Source organism: Plasmopara halstedii (genome assembly GCF_900000015.1).
Source record: "Plasmopara halstedii genome assembly, contig: Scaffold_525, whole genome shotgun sequence".
In the NCBI taxonomy this organism is placed as follows: domain Eukaryota; phylum Oomycota; class Peronosporomycetes; order Peronosporales; family Peronosporaceae; genus Plasmopara; species Plasmopara halstedii.
Window position 1 is genome coordinate 200,151 of NW_020187445.1, and position 10,588 is coordinate 210,738.

General features: G+C 40.5%; 5 protein-coding genes across 5 annotated transcripts; 1 reads left to right on the top strand and 4 right to left on the bottom strand.

The window, feature by feature from the left end:
* Nucleotides 1–4: 4 nt before the first annotated feature.
* On the bottom strand, nucleotides 5–426 carry PHALS_10684 (uncharacterized protein; the record flags this gene model as incomplete). Its single annotated transcript, XM_024726152.1, has 2 exons — nucleotides 5–15; nucleotides 84–426. 2 exons carry the CDS (start codon nucleotides 424–426, stop codon nucleotides 5–7), a joined length of 354 nt encoding a protein of 117 aa, XP_024576857.1.
* A 4,485-nt stretch (nucleotides 427–4,911) lies between these two features.
* Nucleotides 4,912–5,475, bottom strand: PHALS_10685 (hypothetical protein F444_20388; the record flags this gene model as incomplete). Its single annotated transcript, XM_024726153.1, has 1 exon — nucleotides 4,912–5,475. One exon carries the CDS (start codon nucleotides 5,473–5,475, stop codon nucleotides 4,912–4,914), a length of 564 nt encoding a protein of 187 aa, XP_024576858.1.
* A 461-nt stretch (nucleotides 5,476–5,936) lies between these two features.
* PHALS_10686 (uncharacterized protein) lies at nucleotides 5,937–6,455 on the bottom strand (the record flags this gene model as incomplete). Its single annotated transcript, XM_024726154.1, has 3 exons — nucleotides 5,937–6,020; nucleotides 6,081–6,206; nucleotides 6,288–6,455. 3 exons carry the CDS (start codon nucleotides 6,453–6,455, stop codon nucleotides 5,937–5,939), a joined length of 378 nt encoding a protein of 125 aa, XP_024576859.1.
* A 6-nt stretch (nucleotides 6,456–6,461) lies between these two features.
* PHALS_15450 (uncharacterized protein) lies at nucleotides 6,462–6,851 on the top strand. Its single transcript, XM_024726155.2, has one exon. The coding sequence runs from the start codon at nucleotides 6,616–6,618 to the stop codon at nucleotides 6,799–6,801; it is 186 nt and encodes a 61-aa protein (XP_024576860.1). The 5' UTR covers nucleotides 6,462–6,615; the 3' UTR covers nucleotides 6,802–6,851.
* Nucleotides 6,852–7,798: 947 nt separating this feature from the next.
* Nucleotides 7,799–8,245, bottom strand: PHALS_10687 (serine threonine protein variant; the record flags this gene model as incomplete). The annotated part of the gene is made up of 1 exon (XM_024726156.1): nucleotides 7,799–8,245. The coding sequence occupies one exon, from the start codon at nucleotides 8,243–8,245 to the stop codon at nucleotides 7,799–7,801; it is 447 nt and encodes a 148-aa protein (XP_024576861.1).
* Nucleotides 8,246–10,588: the final 2,343 nt, after the last annotated feature.

Sequence of the window (10,588 nt, forward strand, 5' to 3'; positions counted from 1 at the left end):
GTCGTCAATACTGAGCTTGTCATACTCTGCCTGATCGATATGTTGCTCATAAGCAAGTGTTCCGATCATTGACTGTAGTGGACCACTGATTACGCGCTTTGGACCACATTTACGACGATTGGGTTGGACAATCACAAGGATTTTGGCATCAAGATCAGGAAATCTGATATACTTACTACCCAGCTGGCAATAGATGTATGCTGATGGGGTGGCTAAACTTTGGATCTCATTCAGATTGTATGTTCTCCCGCGACGGACAGCTCCATCAAGTGGGGCGACACCAGCACCTCTTAGCCCACAAACCTGAAGCGTCCTCTTAACCCCTGACCCCACGCCTGTCGTCCTTACCTGATCAACCATGTTATTCACCGTTTGGCGAAGTGTGCGCTCGTCTTGTCGATCATCATCATCAAAGTGTTCATCCATCTAATGGTTTTCATATGATCGTTGAAAACCTTTCCAAAAACCGCTTTGTTCTCGTGTATTTTAATCTAAAATGGTTTTGCTGCGGTAGGCTCACTAAAGAAGTAGTTTTGATAAGCTTTCACACCACTTTTGGTATCTATAATTGGTTTCAGTCTAAAGGGAGCTCGAATTCCTTCAGATGCCATTTAGCTGTAGTAGTCCACGAGAATCTTTCTCGCATCGATATCGTCATGAGTTAGAGATGTATTCCTATCTTCATAAATTCCAATCTAATTTTCCATGGCGAGCCCCACCATCGCGTGGCTCGAAAGCCTTTCCAAGTTTGATGGTGTCTTCGTTAGAAAATTGATCGATATCGTCACAATTTTTCACTAAATCGATAAATTCTTGGAATGCTGATCTCAAATCAATTTTTTTCGTAATCGCTGGCTTGACTCTCCCCCTACCAATACCAAATACACTAATTGATGAACCATCAATCCACACGTATCCAGTTTTATCTATCTGATATGTTTTACCCATGCTCTTGAAATTAGGAATCTTCAAACCAGCCGACTCAAGCACTGCCTTATTCTTGAAATAGAACAAAGCAATCAAATCATACTATTAACTTGATCTAATGAGGTTGAAGTTGATGTGTCAAACTCGAAGCGCCGTGAACGGAATGCATCATCACCTTTACTTGGATCGGCAATTTTTTTTTCGCGTTAGTGAAACGTGATAAAGAGGGTCTTCAAGTCTCATAAAACCGCTCCCATCGACTGATTTACTTCATACCAGATGTCCCTAATCTTCTCCTCTGTAGCCACCCAGTCAATCGATTGATAAGTCTTACTCTTTCTACCTGTTTTGGCTGCAATTAATGGCCTCTTTTCACCAAGAAAGTATCGATTGTCATCCTTGCCAGTTTTACGCTTGATGGGCTTAATTCAAAGCGCCTCCCAACTAGGATTGGCACTAAGCAAATTCTTAGCCCATGATCGAGCCTTCACTTGATCTTCGGCAGGTTTTTCATGTTTGTTTCAGCATCTAACATTCTTGGGGTATTGTCGATTCCAATATCAGCTGTTTGCTGTGTGTTATCGATCCCAACATCAGATGTTTGAGGTATTTTCTTTTAGTTTGGTTAGCACGATGAGTATTGTTTAAGCTATTTACATCTGCACGCCGCTGTCTACTCCAACATCGATCATCACAGGTCGAAAATTTGGAGTTGAGACCTCGGGGTTTGTTTGGGAGCATCGGTCAATCAGTGTTTTTTAATGACCCAGCAGACTCGAATGAGTCGGTCCGAGTTGATTCGGCTGATTTCTTAGAGACTGTAGATACCCCCTTCGTGATATCACTTGCCCATGAAGCACCTTCGTACATCTCTCGCTTGGCTTTAGCTTGTCGAACGCAGCGCTGAACCTTTTAAAGAAGCTCCTGCTTACTTGCGCTCTCTGAGCGAGCAATGTAATTTTTGGAATCATTGTGCCTATATCAAACAAATCATAATAAAATGAAACTAATAGCCTTAAATACTCTTACCAGTAGCTCGGCATAATTGGGTCATGACGAAAGGGTAGATACGAATGACGAAATTATGAATCCTTTTTTGTGGCGCAGGGTGAAGCTTTTTCTTGAACTCCAATACTCCTTTTCAAGCGTTGATCTCCTGTTTTTGTTAACCAGTCGCAGATAATGAACCTGACTCCTGGGAGTCAGGTCCACCGCCAATTCAACCCACAATATAATTCTTTCCAGAGTGTATCGTTTTGTGACCCATGGTCTTCTCCGCCTCAAGAATATCGCTTCGACTAATACTAGCATCTGTAATTCTGTTTTAACCATTTTGAGATCGTCTAGCGCCTTGTAGAGGGTATGCCCATTTCTTGAACGGATTTGGACTCGATCCATCAATTCTAACGATTTTTAAAATGCTTTGCTCCACCGAGCAGCTTCTTACCAAATACCTAATTTGAGACGGTATAATACGCTTGATCCGACGTCAAACCCCTTCTTAATTCGTTCGGCTTTCACCTGATTATGACTCAAAATTGCATCGATTACTTTGCCTTTTGCCTCATTTTGGGTCAGACTAATCAAACGATGAAACGTGGTATTGTAGTTTTTCGATAAAATCAGTGATAATTTTTTTGGGTAATTCTAAAGGGGGATATTTTGGTTAGTCTTTGCTTTAAAGTCCTGCTGAATCGTTCAAACTTTTCCAATGGTTATGTGATCATCGGTTTCGTTGTTGCAGTGCTCAGTTATTTAGTTTGGAAAAATTCCTGAACCTTGACTTCATAAATCTGCTTCCATTATCACTTGTTAGGATACCAACTTTGTGGAGACAAACAAACGCTTTAAGCGCTGCTAACACAATTGCTGCCGTCTTGATTCGTAAGAGATTTGCGTACCCCAGCCTTGAGTTGATGTTGATAGCATTCAAAATTGGCCGTTTCACCCAAAACGCGAGATCAATTTGCCACGAGTTGGGGTCAGGCGAAGCGATTTGAAACCATTGAATTTCTCCTTTTGCTCCTGAAATCTCTGAATATTGGTCTGACTCCTATACCAATCCTTTACTATTCTGAAAGTTATATTCTTACTTTTTTGCCTTCTGACACAGAGCTTGAGCTCCGATAAAATCGGTTTTTTGGGTCATAGTAGACATTCTTTACTAGCGCGTCCATGATCTATATTTACATTAAACAAATCCTTAGTGGTTACCTGCTTAAATATCAAGTGCTTCAGTCGTGATACCATCATCAAGTATTCGACGTTTGTCATAGTAGTAGCTGAGCGCTGATTTGTTTTGAGTGTAGGTGATAATAGACTAGGTTTCTTTGGATATTCTGAGCCCCCTTGTTTGTACTTTGTAGCGTGATGCAATCCCGTACGACAGTCTCACACCCATCAGGATTAAATACACCATTGTTTCGACCACATTCCTGCTGAATGCCCTTCCCTGAAACTTCTACCTTGTAATATTCGTCGGGTAGATAGCAAATATAATTCATACTCGATAGTGAGACCATTATATCACCTGACCATTCATCTTTGATCAAACCATGCGTACGGCAATAAAACTTAGCTACCTCGGTGTTGTAGTCGCGTGGGAACCAATCGTATTTGTGCATTTGAGGTGGGATCGTAGCTCAGGCTTGATACGTCTTGAAACGGATTATCACAGCTGAAAGCGATATAAACGGAATCAGTGTCCATCTTCTGATACTGGAAGTCAGAGCGCTTTAAGTAGAGATTTATGCAGTCATAGTAAAACTGAAGAATGCGTAGCTTGGCAAGCTGATAGATAGCAATCAACAAGTGGATTGGGTTCTTATTATTGAATCGACGCTTCTTCATCGTGATTTTACGCGCATCATTAAGCTCCTCGAGACCATAAAACGTAACGTGTTCGATTTTGTTCTTGAAGCTTTGTCGCTCAACTCATACGAAAACTCTTTGTGCATGCTCATGTCCATTCCAGATCGGCCAAAAGCACTGCTACCTACCAGTTTCATCATCTCAGCAATCATTGCCTTCGACTTATCAACATCGCCCTCTCGTCGAGCATTTGATACAGCCTCCATTAAGGTGGCGAAAGCCTTGTGAGAGCTGGCCTTGAGAAAGCAGTAGGATTTGGTTATCTCCATACCATGAGAAAGGTACCACTTGAGCAAAGGAGTGTAGATGATTTTTTTTAGCAAAGTATCTACCAATCGACTTGCAAGCTGGTTTTGCTCGGCTTTGCTTGCGCGCCTCATTGTATTCGAACATGTGCTTACCAATGACGCTCTCATTCGTACCGTCGATCTGTACATTCTTGAAAACTGGAGTCATCTCACCAAAGTACTGTTATCCGCTGAAGCGGTATCAGCAGTCAGCTGACAATAGCATAGACCACATAGATACTTTTGTTTTTGCAGCAATGTCGAGTGTCATACCAAATTTTCTTTTTGCCTTAGCGTCCTGACTCTTGTAGCCTGCCATGCGCTTAGCTGGAAATTGAAATGAATTAGCAGGTTTCTTATCTGGATATTGGAGGTTATTAAAGCAGGTCTGATACATGACCTTCTCTGAAAGACTTGGGAAGGACACTCCATCCGCAAACATACCTAGATCGAAGCGCTTAATGGAATACTTCATAAGCAATGATCGTATCGTGTTCTGAGCCGGTTTGTATATAGTTGGTTCAGTGGTGAAGCTCTCAATATTCTCAAGCTCGCGCTGATTATTCTTGTGATTTTTAAGTCTTTCACCACTCACAAAAATCATTTCACACTTGTGCGCTGATACTCAGACTGAAGCATATCGATGTTCTTGATGTAGAGAGCGTGATTCTCGTGTGATAGAATATCCAAAGCTTCATACCTCTTTTTCGACATACGAATGCTTTGAACATTTCCGGTAGCTACATCCATGCTGTATACGTTAATACCGAGTTGGAAGCCGTCCTCAAATTCATCGAGATGTAGTAGGTCAATAGGCTTAGATCTTCTAAATAGACTCAACGTATACTTCATTCCCCTTAAAATAGCAGTAGCGCCGGAATGCATCCTTCATCTGAGCCTGAATTGTGCGAGGATCCTTCTTGGTGCTCTGGAATGTGTGCAAGGCGATGCAGTAGAAGACGCACTTGGTGCTAGTCTTAGGGAAGTTAATTACATGCTTGTTTTTGCGAATAACCTTAGGAATAACAGCTTCGCTATCTCCAAGAACATGGTCGCGATGGTAGACGAAAATCTTGAATGCAGTGACCGCCTTAAGCTTATATCCAGAGCTGGAGTAATTCAGCTTGTCGGCCAACCCCATAGACCGAATTATCGAAATCACCTTCCTTCGAATATCCGTCTTGCTGTTGATTGCGACAGGCTGGTTGGATACATAACTTTTAGCGAGATTTGGGTAGAAGTAGCGAGTGTCATCAGGATCAGTCTTGCTCACAAGTTCGTACCCAATAGCAATATTTACCGTAAAAGCACTTACCTGAGTTGAAAGAACGTTCTCGAGCTTATCGTAGAAATCAGTAACTTCGATGGCCTCATATAGGTGTGATTCCATGTGATCACCATTGTATAAAAGGTACTTAGGATTAGCCTTGTAGTCAGGCGACAAGTGTTTCTAGGGGTTTCAATCGAAACATTGTACTGCTTAGATACTAATCTCTTGTTGATTGGACGCGGCCGTTGCTAACATAAACCATCTTTCCAGTTCTATCACGCACCTTTACGCGGTAGTAACTACTCCAGTTGATAGGTTGGATATTTAATCTTCGAGTTCGTATGCAAACATGTTGCCTATATATGCTTGGTATAGTATTCTCCGTAAATATATTTTATGACTTTATAAGCATTTGACGATCGACTTTATACCTTAGTCATTTACAAAATATTCTGAGATTAAATAAATTAAATTTAAACATTTGGCTTTATACCTTTTTGGAGGTTTTAAGCCATTATTTTGGGATTAACTTTTTCTTTAAAAAAAAAAAAATTAATTATTCAGATTCGCTAAGTTCGATTCTATTCTTGTGTGCGCTTCTGTGCTGCTTTAATGCGCTCTTTGGTAGAGAGATATAGTTCTGGTGAGTACGCCATCCTTGTATACTAATAACATAATATTATCAGGATAATAGAAATATTGATGCAGCACTGAAATAAATTAACTTGGGAATCGCGCAAACCATCTCCGATAAGTGGTAGCAGACATTTCTCAGTGATCTTGAAAACATCTTGGAACCAGAAGGCAATGGTTGCGTAGTAGAGTCGATAGCACGCTGCGACCGCTTTATCCTCGGAAGATCCAGTAAAATTACCAATTGATGTAAAATGTATGATGTGCTCGAATTCAGCAAAATAGAATTTTCACCACACCCACTTCATGAAGTCTGTCACGATGCTGTACACAGTAAAGAGTCCTTCGCGGTCAGCAATTGCTTCGCATCCGATGAGCACCTGCGCTTTCCCTTGATCAAAGTTGTTTTTCTTTGCTTCCACCACGGGTGAGTACGAACTCAGAATTTCCGTTTGCGTGAACTTCATTGCCGTCCACTGACTCTTCGACCTCTAGCTTCACGTCGACAAATAAACTACAAAGCATGATGAGTACGGGCGCAATAAAGAGATAACCTCTTGATACGTCGGTGTATCCGTTCATAGCTTCCATAGCGTATTTTAAGTACTTGATCAAAACGTCGAAAGCATGATCGGGAATCGGCTTGCGCTCCTGTACATACCATTCGTAGTCGAGCACACTCTTGACATCGCTTTATCGCACATAGGAGTATCCAGTCGACGAACCATCCATACCAATTATCTTCGCCTTCTTGTTCTTGTCGAGGATTTTGTTAAAGTTCGCGTCAGCGCTTCAGTCAATTTTTCACTGTGAGTTATTAACGAGGACAGAGAGCTATTGGCGACGTTTGACCTATCGGAAACCACCAGCACGTGAATCGTCCTCTTCGTCGGAGCATCACCAAACAAGTCACCAATCTCATCTACTGGATCCATTTCCACGTCCAGCTGTGCTTTAACTTTTTAGGAACACCCATTTCCGCATAGCAATCACTGCAGGATCCTTCGACTTCAGTCAAGCGCCGTCTTTCATCGCTAGGAAGAGATGCAGCTTGTGTGCATCAACATCTTTGAAGTCGTTAGGCTTTTTCGCCTTGATCGCCTTCGTCAGGTCTTCCACCGACTGACCCGCGTCAATGTCCACAGGGAACACGCTTCCCGTTGCACCAACGATCGCACAGAAGAATTTCACCATCTATCCTCGAGTCGGCAGAGGAAAAAGGGAGAAGGAATTTCTGATATTAAAGCAAGAAAGAAGGCGTGTGACATAGACTTTCAACTAATGATGAGATGTCACGTCGCACTGGTCCGAACTAATCCTTGAGGTAAAAATCTGCTTTTTATCAATATAATTCGAATGTTGTCGCGCGTGCGATCCCAAAACGCCTTAAAATCCAAAAGATGTGGCTCTCGCTATAAGTTTGGCGTTGTCAAATCAACGTCTGTTAGATCTCACCAGTTGAACGGTTCTGAAAAATATCCTAAGATCGAAAAAAACGTTGCTTTCGCTTTCAGATGGTCGTAGTACTGGATACCAACTAAAGATGTTTTCATTTCTGCTGCCAATAATTGTTGCTATGCTTTAGTTTATTAAAATCCTTTGCCTTCACGACGATGACGCTCAGCTTCAAACATGGAAGTAAGAGAACCGTATTATTTGTACTTAAAAACAATGCTAAGATGCCATGCTGGTGCACTCATAGCTGTATGTTTGCTTCGACTTTCATTAAAATTAGGTTTTGGACCATTGCTAGCATACGATGTAAGTTGAGCTGCTGCACTAACTTCCACGATTGCAACTCGTTGATGTACTACAGCCAGTGGTGACACCAATAAAGTGAACGATAAGATGCATGATCAAGTGATGCAGCAAGACAAATTTGCTCCACAGAATATTGTTCCAGACGTTTCTTTGATCGCATAAGTGCTTGAATTACAACTTGATATCCTTGATATTCCACCAGAAAGAGTGCTGTATCTAATTTACGTACATTACCGACGCCCACAGAACTTAATGCTAATGCAGCTTTACTGCTTTTCTTAGACATTGACATGTGAAGTGGTGGAATTTCAAACACAAGAAGATCATCGAGATTGATTTTGCTCTTAATTTTACTACGTGCTTGTAAAGAAAGTGTGCTCGCTCCAGAAAATTTGCTGCTCTTTGGACTTGATTCAAGAAGATCCACAGGATGATACTTGTCTAATGGACTTTCGTAAAGATTCCACACTTGGTGTTTTCGTACCATTGTCTCCATATGAACTATTATTTCCATTCTTTGCATCAATATCGCGATATTCGTAAGGATTATTCCCAATAACTCGTGCAGTGCGTTCACTTGTGATCTTAAGACAATCAAATTACTTTCAAAATCAGAGATTAACGTGATCATACAATCGTCATCTTCTAACACAAGAAAAGAAACACCTTAAAATTCTTCGCTTTTTCCTTTAGAATTGATACATGAGCTTGAAACGGAGGATGGAGCGACAAAATCAATTTAAACTTTGAAACACACTCACATCCGAGCAACAAATTTTAATTGTTGAAAGTGGATTGTCGTTTAAGTAAATTTTTCGAAGCTTCTTACTCCAATAATTTCATTAATTCCATTTGACTCAAGATTTCTACATGAAAGTTATGAGGATGACAATTTGAAAATAAAGTGATTACAAAAAGTCTGTACGTACAGCTTGACAAGAGTTGTGAGTACAGAGACAATTGTTAGTGAATTGTCACTAAGTTTCAAACCCATGATCTGTCATAGCACGAAATCTGAGCTTGTTATACACAATAATATTTCAGGTTTGTTTCACGTACAAAGATTGCAATACAATTAATGATGAAAATGTATCAACGCTCACGGAATAAAGAGAATTTCCACGAAGTAGCAGCGTTTGTAATTCTCCTGATTCTGGCAATGGTGTTCATGCTGACAGCGTCGAGATCGAGCTCAGGTCTAAATAACTTAATCGTCGTGGAAAGTGTGACATTGTTATTGGCCAACTCTCTGGGATATAGCAATAATAATATCAGTACAAAACCTGATGAGTGTTTGGAATAATTATACACGTACAAAATTTCCATGTCATTGTCCAAGTTAAACATCTCGAGTTCATTATTGTTGAGTAACCTACTTGATAACCTTGTATTAGTTTTTTTTTTAAACCACTCACTTCTTATTTACTCACAATTAATATACGCTTGGATAGCTCTTGACAGCCATAACATAAGATTTCAACCTCTTTCAACTACCGAATTTCTCACGACTTGAAAGCTGCGTGCGTTGCAATTCTCATCGTAAACAATAGCCGTTGCATCTAATTCGCCTTCTACTAAAGTATTAGCAAGATGCCGTCGTGACTGGATCTAATAGTATCATAACTATAACACGGGATTGCGTCTCGTCCAATTTTGTAGCGTCCTAGGTCGCCTCACGGACGAGCCATTCATGAACAAGGGAGAGGAGACAAAGAGTGCTACTCCGTAGAGACAAGGAATGGAACGCCAACAGCTGAGCTTGTCTTTGAGGCTTTACAACACAACCTATTACTGGAGTAGTATACTGACAAACAAGACATCAGAGTGAGTACAGATTAAACAAGGCCCATCCTTTACAACAATCCTATAAGCTATTTGAATTTGACGAGGGATTTAAAATTAAAGGTCTTAACTTTGATTTTCTAAATTGGTAATTAATTTAAAGAAATGTGCAGATAAACAAGATAAAAATAAAGAGGGTATAGCCGGCTCAGAAAGAGAGTCGCCAAATATTCGGTTTGAGATTCTGTTGCTATTTTACAAATGGCGATCCCGACTTTGCAAACTTTGTCTGCGATGCAACACGATAGGCAACCGCTCAAAACGACCAGACAACTAGTATTTGATGTACGCCTCATACTTTGTGAATTTGATGTTAGCCACAAATTTGTCTTGTATTCTCTGAGTGTCACATTTTCAATTACACATTGCTCACAATTTATAATGTTTTTCTTATTTTTGCGCAACATTTTCCCGATTGTCTAAATTACTATGTAATTTGGTCGATATTGAAAACTTTTCGGATATCAATTTAGCTTATAATCTAGCACATCAGATCTAAACATTTATTAAATTCTCATGACACATCCTAGGTTAAAAAAGTGAACATTTGGAATGACTAAGCCAGTAATGAAGGCTTAGCTACTAATCCAAGCTCTTCGCACTTTTCTGCTGTATGATAGACTTCACACTATAAACAACGTCGTGACTTGGTCTTTCTAGCAATATGTTTCTTTGTTCAGCTGGACTTTTGCTGTCCATCAAGTACATACTTGATACAGAACATAAAGAGCATTACATTTCATTTTCGACACTGAGAGCTAAATACTATGCCACTTGGTGGACACCAACATGATATACGAAACCGTACTTTTTGTAAGTCACAGCGTTTTGCACAGATTCTTCTTAGCATAACTACGATACGATATTCTTGCCGTCTCCGGGGTAGCAAGAATATCGCATCCTAGTCATTCATTTACCTCATTACCTGACGGGCCTCTCCTTTGAGAGCCCATCGCTCGGATAACGAAGGTCCCTGTGGTCTAATTACCTGACTTCG